The 21,538-nt window shown below is 36.2% G+C and overlaps 1 protein-coding gene across 2 annotated transcripts in view; it reads left to right on the top strand.

Annotated features, from left to right (window-relative positions):
• The window catches only part of C1H1orf116 (chromosome 1 C1orf116 homolog), a 37,727-nt gene extending 17,597 nt beyond the window's left edge, over positions 1-20,130 (top strand). Inside the window, exons 2-5 of one of the 2 annotated variants that reach the window (XM_072425170.1) lie at positions 10,342-10,393; positions 11,066-11,232; positions 13,431-13,605; positions 16,347-20,130. In XM_072425170.1, coding sequence (XP_072281271.1) covers positions 11,119-11,232; positions 13,431-13,605; positions 16,347-18,325 — 2,268 coding nt within the window. In that variant the 5' untranslated portion in view covers positions 10,342-10,393; positions 11,066-11,118 and the 3' untranslated portion in view covers positions 18,326-20,130. The remainder of the gene's footprint in view (positions 1-10,341; positions 10,394-11,065; positions 11,233-13,430; positions 13,606-16,346) is intronic. The other variant, XM_072425165.1, reaches the window with a different exon arrangement.
• The last annotated feature ends 1,408 nt before the right edge of the window (positions 20,131-21,538 follow it).

Here is a 21,538-nt window from a genome sequence, read left to right as displayed (position 1 = left end):
TTTAAGTAGGAATATAATGTGGTGTCTTTTTTCCTTGAGAGATCCAAGTTGTGTTTATACTGTATAATAGCAAAGTCCGCTGATTCCTATTACATTTTATATAGTACACAGTTGGTTACTAAATTTATTCACTGCATTTATATCTTCATGAAAACCTGGTACCTGCCCTGTTTAATTCCACATATAACCAGTATGTTTGGTATGTAAATGTGATTTGTTACATAACCACTTTTATCATTTAGGACATTCATTGAGCCATATCTGTATTTTGTTGGCAGCAGAGCTGATATGAATTGCTATACTCTAGGGGGCATGCAAACATTTATAACAAGCACTGTTTCCAGCTAACTTTATCTTATCAAGAGGAAATGGCACAGTTATTTCAGATTTTCATTTTTTTTTTTTTTTTTGAGTTGCCGTAAAGCTCCGCCTATCGGTGACCAGCTTTACATAAAGTTAGGTGACACTATATTGAGGTGTAGTAATGCATGCACTGTAACCAACTTCACTGGCCATTTCTGTGCAGCACACTAGAACCATACACATTGTTATAAATTACTCTACGAATGGCAAAATACAACTCATTTCAGTGTGCTGTGAAAAAAGATGAGGTGTTCCACACAAATCCACATTATACTTTGTGAACTGACCCTGAAAATAATCATTTTCATCTTCATACTGTGTGGCTAAGCATTGCCTTTACGATTTGACCAGTTTCGTGCTAAACATCTGTTGAATAGTTATATTGGTAAGGTGTGTATTTTGATCTAGGTAAACAAAGAAAAAGACTGTTTCACAATCTGGTAACGTCAATATGCACAGGAAAGGAATTTTGACCTTTAATGCTGGAAACACACCTCTTTCGTTTTTGCCTGGTGTTTTTCATTGTTACGTGTAATAATGTGCATTGATACATCATATTTGTATTCACATAAAATGCACACTGCATTTCAAAAAAAAATTGACAATGCACGTGAACTATATTGTTTTCACAAGATTGTGTGCCCCATTTTCAGGGGCATTAGGAGTATGGGCTGTAAAGAAACAAACAGTTATGGAATATGCGTGTTCAATGATACACAATTTCCATTAATATTTTCCAAATAGGATCATTTTATTGTATTGTTTTACATATACTTTAAATGGCTAATTTGAACAAAAGAATTTTAACTAAATGTAAGTGTCTTTTTATATAGGTAGTTTACATTTTTTACATTACATTTACATACTGATTTATTATTTCTAAGTTTAAATTATGTTTTTAGGCTCAGAAACATGCAGGCTAACTGGGTAAAAACTATGGATCTGTCACACTGTTCTTTGATTTGGTTCCAAATGAACACCACAAACATAAAGGATGTTTCTGTATGCATAGGTATTCTGTGTGACACTTGGTTCTTTTTTAGTCACTGAAAATGATCTCTAACAACTGTTTCTAGTGACAAATATTGACCGTGTGTACATATTCCTATTTACTCCTCAGGCTATGGATCTCTAGATTCAGCAGAAGAGCCTAGAATCACAATCCTTCCTTTATGTTTGACAGTTGAGATCTTACTCTATAGAACAATTATTTTGCCGTTGCAATGACCTGCACAATCTATCCCTCATTTATGATCTGAATAAAATAAAGTTTACGTTCGATTTACAAAATATTTTCAGTGTGCACAGTGTGTCAATAAGGGTGATAAAGAGGGCAGCTAAAGCACATTAATAAGTTACTCATCAATTTGCAAATCATCATGTGCTTCATTCACAAAGCTACAAAATTATATATTTTTTTTCTACTGTGGTAAGAAAAATAGCACTTTTCAAAAGAAATGTTTTTGTAACTCCGTTCAAGTATAGGTAACCAGTTCTATTTATAGCAGTAGTTTAATTTTAAATTAAAGTGTGTGTACATTTTAGTTGTAGGTTTGTGTGAGTGTTTGTTCTACAAACTAAATTTTTGACATTCATTCTCCCACTGATGATGACCCCTGTTCTAGTACAAATTTATCTTCACTACAGTCCTGCTAATGGTTTACTAGACAGAAATTAAGGGGGATTCTCTAATAGCAACACAGACCAAACAATGCTTTTCTTTAATAGAGTATGGGAAGGCTGGAACCTTTGTCAGATAAAAAATTTAACTTTGCAGATCATATCATTTTGTATCTTGTTTAAGTCTCTTTTGCTACTAGACACCGTAACATGCATTTTTGTCTGGAAATATACTAAACGCTCTCAAACATATGGAAAAATCTATATTTTGAGTAATAAATTTAAAATGAAATTGTGACATTTCAACAGATTCAAAACATATGAAAAAAATAGTACAGTACACTTCTCAAAAGAATCAACATAAAACTGATACACTTAAAAGCTCCCTCAAGAGAACAAGATTTAAATTCCTCTGAATTTCTAAATTCGCCACCTTTGACAATTGCTGAAGAGTCCTACAATTCTTGGGTGACGTTTATTTACTGTCAAACACTACCATATTTCCACCCACTGCTAAAATGCCTCCATTGGTGTCTGACAATAACCCCCTTATATCTATAAAGTCTCTTTATGCGTTTTTTTCTTTTACCCAACATTATATTTTGGGGGAAAAAAATATCTTTACTTTACTAAGATAAAATATACTTTTTAAGCCCAAACTTTATAGGCCTAGTTTTAACCTCCCTGGCAGTAATTCCGGGTGTGGTTTTGGGTGAATTTTCTAGACCAAAAGTGGTAACCCTGAGCCACACTCGGAGTGGAATTGCCAGGGAGTTTAAAAGTTCCAGCGGCATCCTCCAACGGTGCCCAGCATCTCCTTCCCCTGGCGATGCCTGGCCAGCATCTGCTTCCATGGCGTGGTAATGTTGGGGAAGTGAGGCAAAGGGAAGCAGATGCCGGCCGGGCATCTGCTCGCAAGTGTGTGGCTGGAGGGTGGGACCGTGCTGCTGTAAGGTGGGACCAGGCAGGAAATGTAAAATACTAAGTATTTTTAAATATACTGATTTTACATTTAAAAATACCTGGTATTCATATCACCAGGGAGGGTAATAAAGTTCTCCAAGACTGGAGAAGATACACTTTCTTCAGTGAACCTGGGCGATACTGAAAACCTGGAATGGATTTGGTTCAGGATTGAAAACATTTCATAACAAATAACAAATTACTTTTAAGAAATTCATACCAGGTTTGCTAGATCACACAGGTTCACTGATAAAAGTGTGTCTTCTCCAGCCTTGGATAGCTTTATTAAACCAGACCCTATATCGTTGTATACAAAAATGTTAAAGATAATGGTTCCAAAATTCACCTTGGGCTACCTCAATAGTACAAACCAGACCAAAGAATTCATCAATAATCATTACTCTTTGAGTCTAGCCTTTAAAATATATTTATTTTCGCAAACCAGGTGTGGTGTGCTGCACGTGTCTTTGGTTTGGACTGCATGAAGGATGCATGTACATTAGCAGATTGCAATCTGTAAATTATATAAGTCTAAGCAAGCACACCTTACTACTCACTACCTGTGAATTTTATTAGGAGTTTGTTCAATACTGGAACAGTATGTACAAAACAATGTTATAGGCGTCCCCACCCTTTCTCAAATTAGTAACAGTATGGGCTCCACTTATAAAACAAATATTCAGACATTTCCTTAAGAGAATCTTCCAGGTCCATGTGTTTCAGTGGCAGTAATTGATTCTCACCAGGGAATTTAAATGTCAGATTCCCTGTTTTATAAATAGAGCCATGTGTATGTATGTGTGTGTGCATGTGTACATTATACACACGCATATATATAAATAAACCTCTAACTCCTTTTGACTTTTTTTTTTCTTGAATTTCATTCTTCTTTAAAGAATCTGTTAAAGTTGTAAACAATGGCTCAGCTATAACTGAACTCTCTGAAAACAAGTAGGTGTGACCTGTTTAATGTAGGTTTCTGAATAACTTGTTCGGATTTAATTTGTCTAAGTATAAAGATTGGATCTTATGAAGGCTGATTTTTCTTCCTGCTTAGTAACCTGATGTTTGTTTTGAATTGTTGTGATTTGATCATTTTTTGTATTCTTTGAACTCCTCAAATTAAGTCCCTTTCTGGTGCACATCAATTAAAAAGGTTTGTTATATTACAGAGGACATTTCTAAATATTACTTGTTACCTGACTATTAGTTTCCCAAAATTTGCAGTGGGATTTGATAATGTCACTACTATGCTGCTCATTGTTCTCTTTATAGTGGAGGATGCTGCATACCAGAATTTCCGTCTCCATTTTTACTCTGGGGGTTGTTCTCGAAATTATATTTTTATTTATTTTGTGCTGCATCAAAATTCCTTCATTAGACCAGTCCTTTGATGAGTATAGTTATAGTTTTGACATGATGGAGCAAAGCCTGCCACCATCAAAATGGTCCCCTCCACATTTGACAAAATGCAGGGCAAAACGTGGCATCTCAGTAATGGGTAACAATTGGGCCACAGGTAGACTACAAGCAATACTTTTTTTTTTCTTTTTTTTTTGGGTGCAGCTTCCACATTTCTGGTGATCTTTTATGGTTTATTTTTTAATGTCATCTACCTATTGACTGTGTCTTTTGAGTATTTTCATATGAAAAAAGTTTTCATAAAATACATAGTTAGTAGCCAAACTTTGTCTTTTATCAGATTTGTTCCTGTTGATTGAGTTACTTTGGTTTTGCTCATACAACAAATGTAACCCTTCAGGCAAGGGTGCTGGTACAGCAGCAGCTTAGGGTGACTTGACACTTGAGAATTGAGACTCAGTGAGAACTTTTCACCCCTGCTGATCATGCAAGATGCCACCTATACATTTTTATTTCAACCCATTTTATTTATGTAACTTGATGTAACACTTGGCATCCTGTAACATTAACATAACTTTAATTATTAACTTGCAGTAATGTACTTTTGAATGTATTATTTCATATTTCCTCAGCATCACACAGAGCACAATCATGTTTCAAACTCCCTTGGAAATAGTTTCTCACAATCAGACTCCTCCACCTTTTCTCTACAAATTCCAGGAATATTTTAATTTCAATCTAACAAAGAATCTGCAATGCAAATTAGGTAACAATGCTCTTCATGCTTTAAAAGTTCAGGCTCATCATTTTGCTTTTCAGCATTTGTAAACAGAATTTTAAATTTAGTTGTTACTTTTTTGTTTTGTTTTTTTGCAATGATTTTTTTTTTTTTTAGCTAAAAGTATGTTGTTTGCTTGCTTTTTAAAATTTGATGCCCATGGCTTGTCTGGCTGGTGTTCAAGATGGCCGCTTAACTAGTGAGCTCCGTATGCAGAGTGAGATAAAGCGATTTTAACAGCAATCCTCGATCAAGGTGTGTTTTATTTGCTTCCTCACCCTGCTTACTTGCTTGGATAATGACAAAAAAGAAGAGAGGGAAGATGGACCGGCCGAAGCTTTCCTATTTCATCAGGCCCCAAGCCTCGCGTGGACTCTAGGTGGCTCCACATCTTCCCAGCCGTCTTCTCCTGCGGCCAGCCAGACAGGAGGATCTCCACAAAACGATGGCCCTAGACCCTCTGGAAAGTCCCCTGCCTGCCTGGGTGAGTCCTGTCCCCATTCCACTGGGTTGCAATGATCTCCCCAGCCGCAGAGAAATTCTATGGGCAGCTTCTCTGGTCCTCCAGAAATCCAACCTGAGGATGAGAACCGGCTGGCTAGGCCTTTAGAGATCTGAGCCTTGAAGTTCTTTCCTACTGATAAAGCCACTATCTCTCCCTCGATGCTTAAGGAAATGCTTCTCTCACTTCAGCACTCTTTGCACCAGGACATAGTGTCCATGATGGATAAAGTTAACTGTACTATCTCAGGTCAAGCCTCAAGATTACACCATATGAAAATAAGATGGAGGAATTTTCCCAAGCTTACAATGGCTTGGTTGATGCTCATCAAGACAAATGCAGTGATATTGACTGGCTTAAAACCAGTGGCTGACTTGGAAGATTGCTCACATAGAAACAACATAAAGTTTAGGGGCCTACCTGAATCAATATCACAATCTTCATTATCTGCATTTTTACGTTCTATGTGTCAAGCTTTACTCTTGACCGCATCTGAAATGGACTTGCTCATTGACCCGAGATCACAGGTTTCCTAAGCCATCCTTTTTGCCTAAAGAAACACCTAGAGAAGTGTTGGCTCAAATCCATTTATTTCATGTGAAGAAGAAACTGATGGTGGCAGCATGGAACGTAACACAATTGGAAGAACCCTTTTAGAACATACAGTTGTTTGTGGACTTATCTTCTCTTACCATAAAGAACCGCAAAAAATTGTTACCTGTTACTAAGCTCCTAGGAGAGCGCAATATCCTATAAAAATGGGGCTATCCCACCAAAGTGCTAGTCCTGTTCAATGGGAAAACACATGCAATCTCATCTGTGGAAGAGGGTATGCAATTTCTACGAGCAAATCACCTCCATCCCTCACCTGATGAGAATATGGGTGGTTCTTCAAGATCACCTAAAAAATTGGATACTGATTGGAAACGTGCCACTTGATTTCACACACCATTGATTGTACCTCTTGGCACTTTGCCACCACTGTTCTATATTCTCTGTATCATCTTGAGGATCATTGTTCTGTTTGGTGATGCCCAGGTGCCCGGATTGTATCCAGTGCTTATTTTTTTATTTTTTCTATTACCAGTATGTTTTATTTTTTTCTCTTTTTTTCCCCTTTCTTTAGTTTTTTGTTTTTTTCTACAAGTATCCATGTGTCTCAACCAATTGAAATTTCAACTAGTGTGACTCTCCATCTCATTCCTCACCTTTTGTATTTTGGCACATATTGTGAATGTTGGATGGCAGGACCCAACTGGGCTCATGTGTCAGCTGTCAAGGTTCTTGTGTTTTTGAACCCAGAAATATGGAAATAACGCACATTTTTTTTTAAAGTTTTGAGGTTTAAACAGCCCTTTCAAACGTTTTTTTGGTGCAACGTGAAGTTCAAGCACTGGGTGGAGAGTTATATTTCTCCAAGAAACCCATTTTCACTTGCAGAAAACACCTAATTAGACTTTTAAGCCCTTCACACATCAGTATTCGGCTGTTGTACCGAAGAAGGCTTGTGGTGTCATGATTGCAATTAAGGAGTCTCTCTGATTACAGTACATTGATCATGTATCTGATCCTGATGACCGCTATATAATTGCAATATAACTGTGTCTTTATTAAGCTGGGAACCTATGAAAAGAAACAAAGGCTGCGCCAAATTAATGAAGTGCTTCAGTCTATTCAGGGAGGTGAGGATAAAAATAAGAGGGCCCCTTCTCCCGAAGTCATTGAACAACTACAGAAGGATAGATAGCGGAAGCTTTCCGATGATACTTTATATAATTTGCAAGTGGATGGTCAAATGCCACAACCTACACCTCAATTGATATCCGCATTTTTAGATTATGTTTCGCTACCAGTTTTATCAAGCGACCAAATAGAATTTATTTCAGCCCCTTTTTTTCGGTATCCAAAATTGTTACTGGTATTGGGACTCTCCCTAATCACAAATCGCCAGTTATAGATGGATATTTCAACGAATACTACAAAGTGTTGAAACATGTTCTTTCTACTTTTCTAGTCACTATGTTTGATGCAGCTGTTTCTGCTGGTACGTTTCCCAAAGATATGTTGCAGGCATTGATTGTTACTCTGTCTAAGCAAAGTAAAGGTCCTACTCAAACCAATCAATACAGACCTTATTCATTATTGTACTCGGATATCAAAATTTACGCCAAACTCATTGCAACTAGACTTGCAAAAATTATGCCTTCCATAATTAACCCTAATCAGGTGGGCTTTTTGACGACCAGACAGGCCCCGGATGGCACAGGACGCTTAAATATATCATTAAACATGCTGAGCTTCAGAAACTACCTTCTCTGGTGTTCTCCCTGGACGCAGCAAAGGCGTTTCACAGAGTGCACTGGGGCTACTTAGCTGCAGTACTGGGGAAATGTTGGATTGTTGGTGGGATAGGAAAGGCCATAATGGCTTTATATACAAATCCAAGTGCCAGGGTTTTTGGAACAGTGGCCTTGTCCTCATATTTCTCAGTCACTCAACGGAACTCAACAGGGATGCCCGTTATCACCTAATATATTTACTTTATTAGTAGAACCCCTGGCGGAATGTATTCCCTCATACCCAAATATTTAGGGCATTACTATTTTTGATAATGAACATAAAATTTGATGCCCATGTGCACTGATCCACATTTGGCATAGTTCAGATGGTAGAATGTTAACATTAGTGCAGTAAATCTAACAATGCATATTACTTTCTGTTTCTGCAACTTTGTATCGCAAGGTCCTTTCTGATTTGATCCATTTCATCTGTATGATCATGCCTTTAAGCTGGTATATGTAAACAAGGCTGTACAATCTGTCTGTAACATGTATGCTCAGTTTTAAAAATTGATGTAGTGATAGCCTATTTACATAAATAAAATCAAAATACCTCTCAGAAGAGAGCTTAAATTGCATTCCTTTTTTCCTATGGTGAATTATAACTTATGTCACTTCCTTTTCCCATGATACACACCCTACATAAACCACCTTGTAAACCCGGTCTGTCAAGGTAATTTAGTGACACATGACCAAATTAAAGTTAATGTTGACAATAGTTAAAACTAATATTTCTGCTTGCCATCTATTTTATCCATCCAAGTTGATACTATATTTCCGATTCCTTTTGTTTGCAGGTACACCTGTGTTTCAATTTTAATAAATGTTAGAGACCTGTAGGCATCCTATATCTTCACCCTGACTTGGTCAAACGCGTGGTGAAATACATACTTGCAGAAACATTCATTCTAAGAAAATAATCAACACTTTACCCAGACTGCATCAAGCTGTTTTCTATGTTTACAAACTCACAATGTTATTTCAAGTCGAGTCTTTATTCTGTTGTTTTTATGGGATACAGTTGAAATTCACATCATGTTGCATTTCTAAGTATGGGTATGTTAAAGGGAAAATCTAGTTTATTTTTCTATTATATTTATGTAAACTTATTATTACACGGTTTAACTTTAATTTAGCATTTCTAAGTATGGGTATGTTAAAGGGAAAATCTAGTTTATTTTTCTATTATATTTATGTAAACTTATTATTACACGGTTTAACTTTAATTTATTTTTAAATAAAATGAATACATTAATAAGGTGTATAAGGCTTAGTCTGCACAGACTATTTCCCCAGCGTTTAACCTGAGGCTTTTTAAAGCCCATGTTTGAAGTCCCCATGCATTCCAATGGGCTAATCTACACCAGGACGTTTCCTTCAGGCACGTTTAGGAGCCTTATCTTAAACATTGCTTGCAACGTTTAAAAAATTAAAATGCTGGATAAACGCGGGAAAACGTGGGAAAACACTAGAAAATGCACCCATTGAACTCAATGGGGGCTTTTACAAGCGTTTTAAAGCTTTTTATGAAAGCTTCCATTGAAAATAATGGGGGCTTTTGAAAATGTTTTAGCAGGTCTTTGGAATCTGGAAGCCCCCTTTAATAGGGAGACTCTCAGATCTCCACCACCCCACCCTGGGGAAAGAGTACAGGGTCTGCTCCCTGAAAGGAAAGGAAATCCTGATGATGCTTGAGCTGTCATCAGGGTTTCCTATTTCTCAGCCAATCACAGAGCACTAGAGATGAGTGGGCACAAATCCCCCCATTCAAGTCTAGTGCTGAATGGCTGGGAAATGTAAAACCTCAGCCAATCACAGAGCACTAGAGGTGAATGGAGAGCCTTGTCCTCATTTAACCCACTAGTGCCCTGCAATCCCTCACTGTCAGGAGGCGTCCCAGGACTGTGCTCATGTCATTGCAGCCCTGGGAATCATCCTGTCATTGGGATAACCTGTAAAAAAAAAAAAAGTTTTGTTATACAAACACACACACTTTTTAATAAAATTATTTAACATTACAGCCTCGTCCAATTTTTTTACACATATTTTAACCCTTTCAGGGTTGTACTCATTCCCTGAAAGGGTTAAAAGTAAAACTTACACTTATTTAAAATTGCGGCTTATTGCTGTAAACCACGTCATAGGCGTTTATAAAAAATGTTTTAGCGTTTTAAATTTAAGCTGTAAAAGTGCATAAAAACGCATATAAACGTGGTAAGAACGTTTATATGCGATTTTAAAACCGTTCGAGTAGACCCAGCCTAAGGGGTTTAAATGTGACATAATAAACATTTTTATGTAAATATTCATATAGTAATATAGCAAAGCTTTATGCGTTAAAATATATAAACAAGGTAACCCTAAACAACAAAAAGAAACAAAAATTCTGAATCAAAATCATCTGTTCTATTTAGGTTTTGTCATGCTGCTAAATCCTGGTCATGCAAAAAGGGAATATTATATAAGGTAAATATCCTCAATGGCATAGCATTACTAAATATGGCACATTCTCAACACATTTTAAGCTAAACTCTTTTATATCCAATTCACAAAATGCTTTAGGTGCTCCCTATTATACAAACTGCTGCATGAAAAAAAAATAACTTTGGGAGGAAACTTGCTAAAATACAACCACTGTGTCCCTAATGATTATTCTTGTTCTCTTTACATGCTTTTAAAGGTTACATCAATGATTTATATGGTATTCTTGATGCTAGTTAAAAGGAAAAGAGACTAGTAATGCATTTCAAAGTTTTTCAGACTCAGAACTCCAAGTCCAGAGTGTGTTAAACTTGAATCAGATATCTTTAATGCATTGCCTAAGATCTTTTTTCAGTAATATATCTATTCTACCCCTAGTATATTTCTCAAGTAGTAAAGTAGGGAGAGATGGAGATGTTAGAGACCTTTACTGGTTAACATTACTTCTTTCTCCATTATTTGCTTTTTCTAGGGCACTCAGGCATGCAGTTTTCTTACTTTAGCCACTATGCTTAAGGTCCTTGTGTGTATATGTACTATATCTGAAGTGCAAAACATTGATTTTTTTTTTTACCAATTTGTATGAACTATTAACTCTCAATAATAATAATTAATAAATAATAAATAAGTAATTCAAGATTTTCTTATGTTTTACAGCATCAATTCTGAGGCGGTCATCAGTTTGGTCTTTCTAAAATCTGGTTTGTGTGATGCCAGAGAAAAAACTTTGGGCAAGGCATGTAGGTATGGAGGCCTTGAACAGCGTAGGCAGCACAGGTAGCTGTGACAGTATTGAAAGCATTTCCTCCAACCACTCTGCTTTTGTAAGTATATTTCATTTTCTAGATGTTCTTTAAAACAATCATGGCTGTTATTTGGTACTTCATCAAGTCTGTATTGCTGTTTGTGACCCCCTATTGGGAAGAATTTTCCTCATGTTCTTCACCCGTGAACCAGAACATGTTTGGAGGGTAGTGAGCAGTATATATCTATGGCAAAAAGAAACATGTATAAACCTACTGCAGAAGCAATATCCCAATGTATGGCCTAATTGGCAACAGTGAAAAAAAATAGGTGTAGAATTAAACTGCTGAAGCTCTGTTTTCAAGCTTTAAAAAAACAGAACATTAGGCTTGCCTACTGGGCAAAAATATTAAGAAGGAAAAAGAAAAACATAGTTAGATTTTATTATGGTGGATCAGAAACATCCACAAGTCAAAGGCGATTTAGTGCAACAAACACCAGACAACTGAATAAAATCTTGGAAATCTGTGCAAGAATGTACTGCCTTATGCTGAGAGGGCCCAGGAAACTGATAAGGAGGGTTTAAGATGGTGTGTAGAAAGCATGGTTGCCTCAGTGTGTGAGTGAGACTGAGGTTTGTGTTAGGAGAAGTGTTAAGTGTTAGGAGAAGTAGGACGCTGCAAGTGGAAATGAGAGCATGGTCATTGAGAGACCTAGTAATTTGGTGGTCTTTAATATAGAAGTTTTTAAGAGGGTGACAATTAGGTGGGGCCAGTTGCAAGCAAATAGATATTCTTGAGAGTAATGTAGGAAATGCAATAGGCTCTGGATAACCATGCCCATATGTTTTTGATGGCATGACATTTACCTTGCAGTATTACTATAGTATGGAAATACTACTACATTTGCAACAGAATGTGAGGGACATGTTGAATAAGAGGCTGTCCAATAGATTAACCAAAGAAAACAAGTTCCTGGGTGTCTACTTTTTTGTGTAAAATACCCTAACTTGTTGAGATGTTGACCAGTGCACTGGCTATACTTTAATTGACCATGGAATTATGTTTAGAGAACTTTAGTTTTGTACAGTTGGTTAATTTTTTGAACTGTGTTTTTTCACTACTGCTTTTGAGAAACCCTTAGAATACTTTAGAAATTCAGGTTGCTTAGATTGCATAGATTCAAAGCCTAATATATGCACAGGAAAAAGGTAGGTTGACCCTGAGGGTCATTTAACCCACAAGAAGACCAGTGCTATACTGCAAAGTGTCAAGTCTGCAAGGAACAGTACCAGAGAGAAGGCTTTGTTTTGCAGCAGCTGCTTATTTGTTTTATGTGTTTTATTTTGAAGCTAGTAATTTTTTATTTTAAGGGTAGAAATGGTCATGCCCCCCTAATATTATTATATATAATATTATAGTATGACCTGTAGTTAGGTGAGATGGCATGAAACGTAATCTAATTAAAATCTAGGATATTGTGAAATGGGTACTTTGCAATGTAGGACAGACAACTACAGCATGATTTCCAAAATGCCAAGACATGACAAAAGGGAAGATATATAAAAATGAGTTGAAGCCATGTTTTTAATAAACTTTTACCACTTTCATCCAGTCATTTCTAGTAAGTACTTGTGGTAATGACCATTGTCATGTGATTATTGCTGTTCTATTCTAATGGAGAGTGATTGTATACTGGCAAAAAAATACTATGAGGGTGTTGACAGTACATATACTAAGCATGTATCTAGTTTTATTCATGTAGCCTTTAGTCATGAAAAATGTGTTTCCATTCTTTTGAATCAATTAATCTCTTGAGCCACTATTCATACAATACACATTTGTAGAATAACTTTTCTAATCTTCATCTGTTGATCTTGGTACATTCACATGTGATATGGTAATTCCATGTTGGTTGAAGATAAGAAAATGAGTAAATCATAGTCCCTTATTAGGATAGCGTTTATGTAAGATGCATAAATGGCACTCTTGCATTACTAATTAAAATCAATATCACAGATGTGTTTATAAACTGTCTCCCTGTCAACAATATGCTAGCTAGAAATCTACAATGCATATTTATTTAAATATGGGCATTAAAGTTAGAAAATTTGTATAATTATGGAAAATGAGCTTTTGACATGTGTATCTTAACTTGCAGTGCTATGCCACCAAGTAACCCGTACCAGCAGGACTTTACTGACAATAGTCTGAGCATTTACCAACTATGCATTATTGTTACGTAGACTGACTTTTGCCTTTTGCTTTTTGGCCTTCAGAGTGGGGAAGGATATGATCATCTTTCTGCTGAAGAGCGTGAATGCCTAATGTTTCTTGAAGAAACCATAGAGTCCTTGGACAATGAGGATGACAGTGGATTATCAAATGATGAATTGGAAACTATACAGAAAGCAGACACCCTACCGGTTTCAGAACCAGTGAAAATTCCTGCTGGTAAGTATTTGAATTTCTTGAGAAGATTGGCAAGGAGTTTCATTAAATATATCTCGGGATATAGTGGGATAAAGTGAATGACAGCTGCAGAAAAATTTGGTCTGTATTTGGATAGTTGTTGGGAATGCATTTTTTTTTTTGAAGGGTATGTTTAATATTTACTTAGTAATCTGCCTTCTATGATAGCTTCTAGCATTTTAACACATGAATTGATGAAACATAGAAATAATATTAACTCTGAATAACTGGTATTCTTCTCCAGATGTAGCTGCGGCTTCTGTATGGTCCAGCATCCACCTCTCTTCACTTAAGCAGTAAATGAACCCCGTATATCTGTAGTCTTTGCATTAAGTGTTTTGAAAATTGTAGCTTTTAGCACCAAACCCAAGCAATGTCTGCATACATTGCTCAAAAAAATTACTCCAAGTCCTCACAATATCTCTCTCCTGTACTGGCAGAGTCTTTAAAGGAAAATGTGCATGTATTGCAGAGATGTACTACATTCATATTTTGCCTTGGCATAAGTCTTAAGTAACTTACAACGTCTGAATCTGTTTGCTGCATAACCACACTGCATTCTTTGAATGTACGCACAGAGGTGCTCAGAACATTTAAAAAAAACAAAAAACTTTAATCAAATCTGGATGGATCAGTTGAGAAATCCAACTGGATTCACTTTAAAAATTTGGCATTCAGCAGATCCATATTGCAGAAAGAAACAGGCAATGTCCCTTTTGCAATAAATATTCTTATCTGCCTGATCACTGGTCATCTGTCAAATTTTGCTGAGCATGCGCAGCTGAGGATACCCAACTATCCCAGCTTCCCTTGCATGTGTGAGGATCAGGGTGCAGATGGCGGCACCTGGTCTATCCCTAGACTTATAATTTATATAGATAACCAGGAGTAAAGAGGATTTCAGTTCAGTAATCACAATTTAGTATACAGAGTATAGCAGCTTTACAGGAAGTGTGATTATTTTATTTGGTTTATTTTACAATGTGACTTCTGTTGGCATTCCCTGAAAAGGTAAACTTGGCTTCATGGTTATGTGACAATTCATCTTACATAAGAAACATAAAAATTTATAGCCACACTGTATGACCAAGAACATAGCTATGAATAATTTAATATGTCTGTAAGCATGTGAGTCATTTTGAATTAATGCAGAGTTGGAGCCTCCCTTCTACTTTCAGCATGTCCTAAGCTGCTGGGAACACTAAGTTTCATAAACAAATATAGAGGTGTGCTAAACAGAAACGTGGCTTTTTGCTGTGTATTTATAGGGATAGTTTCTAGTCTGCTAAAAACTTTTCTCCTTACCATTCTAAAAATTATTGTATACATGGTGTATAACATTAACAGTATGGTAAAAAGTATTCTTTACAATAATAGTCTGCTAAAAACTCACACGTGGTGAAATGTTTTATACCAGTCATTCATAAACTAAATTCATGTGTTTTTTTGCCAATAGATATATTTTGAAAATACCTCAACAAAAATATTTATTTTATTAAAATTGCCCAATTTTGTTTTTACTTAGTTCTAAGTTCGGAAAGACAGTTGAGAACCATGGGAATGGTATGGGGGCGTATTTGATAAAATATTAATAAACAGAATTTATATAGCACCAATATATTACACAGCACTTTACATTAAATAGGGGTTGCAAATGACAGACAGATACGAACAGTGACACAAAAGGAGCAGCGAACCCTGCCCTGAAGAGCTTATTATCTAGGAGAATATTCCTGCAAAAGGTCACAGTTCAATTGCCACACATTGAAAAGGATTTTGGGTCATCTGCTGTACTCAGAACACTTTGAAGCCCTTGCAATCGCTTGCTGTCACAGTTGGGCACTCCCTTTCATGTCAAGGGAAGCATTTCAGCAGCAGACTGCCAAGAGATGCTGGTGGGTAAAGTCATTGTTGAAAGTAGTCAACTACAGCAGTACCACCTAAAATAACTGCCCATCTGAGGATAGCTTTGAAAGTAAGATAAAAGTCATGCATTGCTGTCTGCACCCTTTTTTGGGAATTTACACTCCTTTCTGTTTGACAATTAGTAACAAGACTAAAAACACAGACTTTCCCTTTCTGACAACCCACCTAGTAGAAAGGAACTGCGGAGATTGCTAGAAAAATAGGGAGGTTTGTTCTAATTACAAAAAAAAAATGGACTGTAGCTGGCTTAGTATATCACTGATCCATTTTAATGCCTGCTAACACTTGTGCACATGTTTACTATTGCTTTTAGCATAACAAGCAGTTGGAAATCCAACTTTTGGCCAGTTTTTGTTAAAATTGTACTTTTGCTTCATAGTAACAAAAATACCTTATGTGCTTTATTAAAGTAACCAAATTTTGGATAGATAAAATAGAGCTCTGGCCTCTAGTGAAATGTGTTCTTTATGCTGTATGTGAGACCTGAAGATTAGACATGTTAACATGCATAAGTAAGAAAATGTATTGTCAGAATTTTAGTTAAAATGTGTGCAGGTCTAATAATAAATTTACAAAATAAAATTTGAGTAAGGCATAGCAAAACTACTGAACTGGAGTATGTGTATGTGTGTGTATATATATATATATATATATATATATATATGTTATAATGATATTTCTAGTATCTTAATGATATCAGAAAAAAACTTTATTTACTAGAGAATGTCTGATCAAGATAATGAATGGATATGATTTTTTTTTCCTCAGAAAAGTAATTTTATTTTTCTTGATTACAGGCAATGAGAAGGTATCTTCAAAGATCACAGCTATACCTAAACTTGAGGAGTGGGCAAATACAGCTATTGGTTTAAACCCAATACCACAGGGACACCACAGCTTTCCAAGAGTTCAAGTTTCTAAAGAAGAGAATACAAGGGATCTGTATGACTGCAACCTTAGTGGTCCCGAAAAAGACCAGCTGAATCTATGGCCTGAGAAACCAAAAAGAAAGTCTTTATTGAATCAACAGCAGATAGGAGAATCCTCTAAATCGGAGTTCCTAATACTACCACCTCCTGAAGCTTTCAGAGATCCCCAAATTATAGACAAACGGCATTCTGTCACAGATCCCACCGATGCACGTGAAGTTCGATTTGATAGCATAGTGCGCAAATCTGCAGTAATTTTGGAACAAAATGCACCTGCTGCATTAAAGCAATCTGACCAAAAATTGCCACCACCTGTACTTCCAAGAGTGTCTTCACCAAATAAATTCCTAACAGGTGAACAAGAGACCCTCAATCAAGTCACAGAAAAGCCACCAGAGAACCAATTTAAACAGGGCCCTCCTACAGCACCCAAGCCACGTACATTACCACCCCATATAGTTATTAAAACAAGCAGGGGGGAAGTTCCAAATCTAGACCCACAGAAAAGACCAAGAACATTTTCAGCACATGAAAGGAGCACAGACAAACCCAATGAATCTGTGATCACAAATGTTTATAATTCTAAAGAACAAGAAAAAGCTAGGCATGAGGCACTGCAAAAATTAGGTTTGGAGAAATCTTATTCTCAAGATAATAATTCTATCTCACAATCCAAAACAGATCTTCCTGCTGCAATAGAAGTTAAAAGGAGAAGTATTATTATAAAACAGCAGGAGGAAGCAGAATCCTCAAGAAACATTCCAAAGCTTGTTGTCCCTCAGAAAGTTGTCACTAATGTAAAAAATGAAGTGCTTACTAGGAATAGGCTAAGTATGAAATCAACAGTGGCTGAGAAATCTGATGAGCCTTCAAGTGGCAATTTTTTTTCGAATCAGAAGGAAGCTTTTATAAAGAGTGATGGCCCCACAACCAGTGACATCACCGTGAAAACTAAACACACTGAGAAGACAAGCATCCAAGAAAAGGCAAAGGAAATGACAACGCCGTCTTTAGCTGATGTACATGTAGTAACTGATGATTCTAAAAATATAAGATCTGAAATTCCTAGAAATTCTTTACAACTGAACCCAGTTCCTCAAAGAAAAGAGAAAAATGTTACTGATGAGCCTGATCTTCCACTCAATCAGGATATCAGTAGAAATCCTGTTAAGTTGCAGACAAGCACCGCACCCATTCAAACAATTACAGTACCAGAAAAGAATCCACTGCCTGGAAAAAAAATTGAACACATTCAAAGTAGCATAGCCAAAGAAAATAAATCGGCTTCTTTAGAAAATATTAACATATTTAGTACAAGTCCTAGGAACAGATATAGTTTTTCTCCTCCAAAAGAACCGCTGGTTACTCAACACAGTCCTAAATTTATTCGTAAAGATGGAAATGAAAGGCCACCTATTGACAAGAGCAATAGGCACAGCACTCATTTTGAACCATCTGATGAATCATGCTTGCGTCTTCCTCAGGGTTCAGTCCCTGGTTTGCGACAAATAAATATAAAGTCAAATACACTGGAACGGTCTGGGGTGGGTCTTAGTAGCTCTCTTCCAAGTATAGAAAAGGGAGGCAACTCCTTCTTTAAAAAACCACTATTTTCTGGAAATTTCTTGCGAAATACCAGACCAAGACCAGCATCCCTCGGCACAGGGAAAGACTTTGCAAACCTTGAGTCCGGTACTGCAGGTGCCGAACGTACAGAGAAGCAATCCTTTTTTTCAAAGCCATCCCGTCAATCTGCTCCTGTCACAAGTGTTAAGATTGCACCCAAAGGATCCACAGATGAACACAGACGACAGGCCTTAAAAAAACTTGGCATTTTAAAAGAATGAGGGACTGACATCAATCTGAAATATTTTTGTTAATAATACCTATTTGAAGTCTCCAAAAAATGTCTACATAAAATCAGGATTCAGCAAAACACTTTTGTGATATATTTGTACACGTCTTTTTTGTTGTAATGCACTGCCACTCCAGTAGAGAAACCTAATATCATGTATAATACCAGGTTGCAGATAGAATGCAGCACCGCGTGTGCACCAGCAGTTTTTCTGTGGACAAACACCTCACGTGCCTTACACAGAACTACAGGTATGCATTAACATGCACCTGAGTAAGGATTATATATAGTCTTTGCAGACACATGCACATATTTCCATGGCATATGTAAATGTATTCACATGCATGCATACATACTTATACATAGAGGTACAGTATATGTGTGAATGCATAAATGGAATGTATTATATATGTGCTACATTTTCCATATTTCTACTTGTCTACTGCTAGTTGACTATTGACAGTAAAATGGGTAAATCTACTTTGGCACAAAAGAGGGGGAATAAACTTCTAATTTCCTCCAACCCTGCTCCAGGGGGAAAATGGATAACTGCTCACTGCAGAGGAATAAACATTGAAACTTACAGAGAGGCTAAAGAAGTATACATTACAGGCAGCAGCATGTTCATTCTTCCTGCAGATCCCAGTGCAGAGGCGTGGGCTGCTGCCACTAAAGCTGAAACAGCACAACACCGGTAAATGGGAAGAAAAAAAAAACTTGGCATGATCATTTGATTTAAATAATTTTACATGAGAAATTTTATGCACATTTGTTTAAATAAAGCCATAATGGACAGTTTTTTTTATTTTAGTACATACATATTTAACATTCACTACAAATTTGACATATAAGGTATTGTGTCTTTTAAAAATCTATATTTTATTTTGGGAAGTTGTTGGCTGTTTTTGTTTTCATTTTCTGAATTCCAGACTAACTAATAAGGATATTAAAGTTGGATCTCCCTGTGCTGACTTCATAAATTAAAATTCTATATAATACAACAGCAGCGAAACTCCCATAGGTTTTGTGGCATTGTGGGTAGCTAGTGCTCAAATGGAAATCTGGTTGGGGAACCTCTCAATCATAAATACAATATGAAGTTTTGGTTGGGCAGATCCTTTAGTGGGCTCATTAGGTTCCTGCTGGTTGCAAAAATAGCACACTTATTGCACTGTAACATTTATTGAAAACAAATGATGGAAATCCATTGTTTTCGTTGTCTTTTGGTGTTGGTTCAAATTGTTTAATATACATTTTATCCATATTATTTATTAATTAATATTAACTGAATGTGATCTAAGTTTTTGGATGAACTAGTTGGCTATTGCTGCTTCACTGTCATCTTAAAAACTTCTGGTGTTGGCGTATAACAAATGTTCTTATTCTATAAACTGAACTTTAATCATATCAACTGAATGTCATGTACAATGTTTGATAAACTGGTTGGTGTCTTGGCAACAGGCAATAACCCCTCTGAAATGTAAATAGAGAAACTGTTAACTCCTTATGATACCTTAACATGTATTTCTTTAATAAGAAAATCTGCACTTTTTGTTGTAAGTGGTTACATTTGTAATAGTGAAACCAGACTTCATATGCCAAAATGTAAGTTTACCTATGTATTTTCAGTTCCTTTGAAATTTGGAACTTTTATGTTTAAATATGGGTACAAACTGTTTTTTTGTCTGCAAATCAGATGCTCATATTTGAATGTTTCTTGTTTCTGTTTGTTTAATTTTGTTATATTTTATTGCCTGTAATTTGCTTAACACCAAATAAATGATTTTACAATTTAAATTATTTGAAGCCATCTCACTCTACTTTTCGACAAATGTTTTGCTTGTATAAAATTATGACAGTGACCAGAAGTCAGAAAATGCCAAAACATTTTTAAAACTGCTTCTGTTCTATGTCACATAAATGAGAATGCACTATAGACTGGTATTTACTTAAATCATACAGAGCTGTGCTCTTTAAATATCACTTTCAATAACTGCAACCTGAACTGTGCTCATGTAGATGAAAGCTGGACTTTGGCATCACACACAGCAATCTTTTCATAGTGACAAATGTGTTTCCAGTAAAGTGTGTAAAATGTTTACAAATGCTAAATAGAATAACGGAAATGGCTGCCATATTGTGCGTCATTTTTGAAAGTGTCTTTAAATCCACACTGTTTTTAGAATCGGTAAGCTTCTTCCTTTTTATTACTGTAGCAAGTTGCAAGATGAGAGAATTAGATTACATTAAGCTAATGAAGGTGTCATGAACTCTTATTCAAATGTAATAGATTAGGCCTTTAAGATTGTAATTACTGACTCTTATTTCTTTGTTTACCTTCACTTGGGTGTATGAGGAGAGACATCTTAATAAATATGCACAGGGACATGGAAAATTACTCATTTGCCCGAGGCTTGAAACACTGGTTCAACTGCTTTTTTTGTCTCTGAAGAATGTGATGTAGCTGTGATTTTGTTGAACTGTGACATCAGAAAATGCGTACATACAGTCCTGAACATCCTAGCACAGCCTGACAGGTTTTCTCTACCTACAGTAGTTTGATCTACGATATGAGTAATGGTTCTTTGGCAAGCTAATTGGTCAGTAAGGTGCATTTGTGTTTAACTTATCAAAGCATTTTTTTTATTTTTAGATTGAAAATTAATACAGGATCACTGAATTTACCAAGTTAGGAGCTTCCAATCCTGTAGTAAATTGGCCCCATTGTTGGCAAAAATGCTTGATTTCTTAGCTCAGCCCAGGATACTCATTTGAAAAGTTTCTGCACAAATAATTGGTGGGTACTGAATATTGCTCACCATCACTTTGCATTAGTGAAAACACTTATGCACCTACTATTGAGCAGGAGATCACTTTACCATACAGTTTGTGCAACTAATTAGAGCTGGGTTTGGCACCGAAACATGATCTGGATTGACACCCAACAGGAACCAGAGCAGTTGATTTCACATCCTGGATATTAATTGGCCAATCATTCCAAAGGTGAGTTGTCTACTAAGCTTTTTTTTTTTTTATGCCAAAAAGAGATAATAGATTTAATCTTTAAAATCTTTTGTTACATTTGTTTGCAGATGTGCTGCTGTTGTAAATCACTTAGTTCTTTTCCAGTTAACCACACTGATTAAATGTGCTGCAGGGGAAGGTGTAAACTTTCTGAAAGTACTTGTGCTTCCATCAAAAAAAA

This window comes from Pyxicephalus adspersus, chromosome 1 (assembly GCF_032062135.1).
Source record: "Pyxicephalus adspersus chromosome 1, UCB_Pads_2.0, whole genome shotgun sequence".
Taxonomy (NCBI): domain Eukaryota; kingdom Metazoa; phylum Chordata; class Amphibia; order Anura; family Pyxicephalidae; genus Pyxicephalus; species Pyxicephalus adspersus.
Note: the sequence above shows the minus strand (reverse complement) of the source record. Positions and strands in the feature narration are given on the sequence as shown.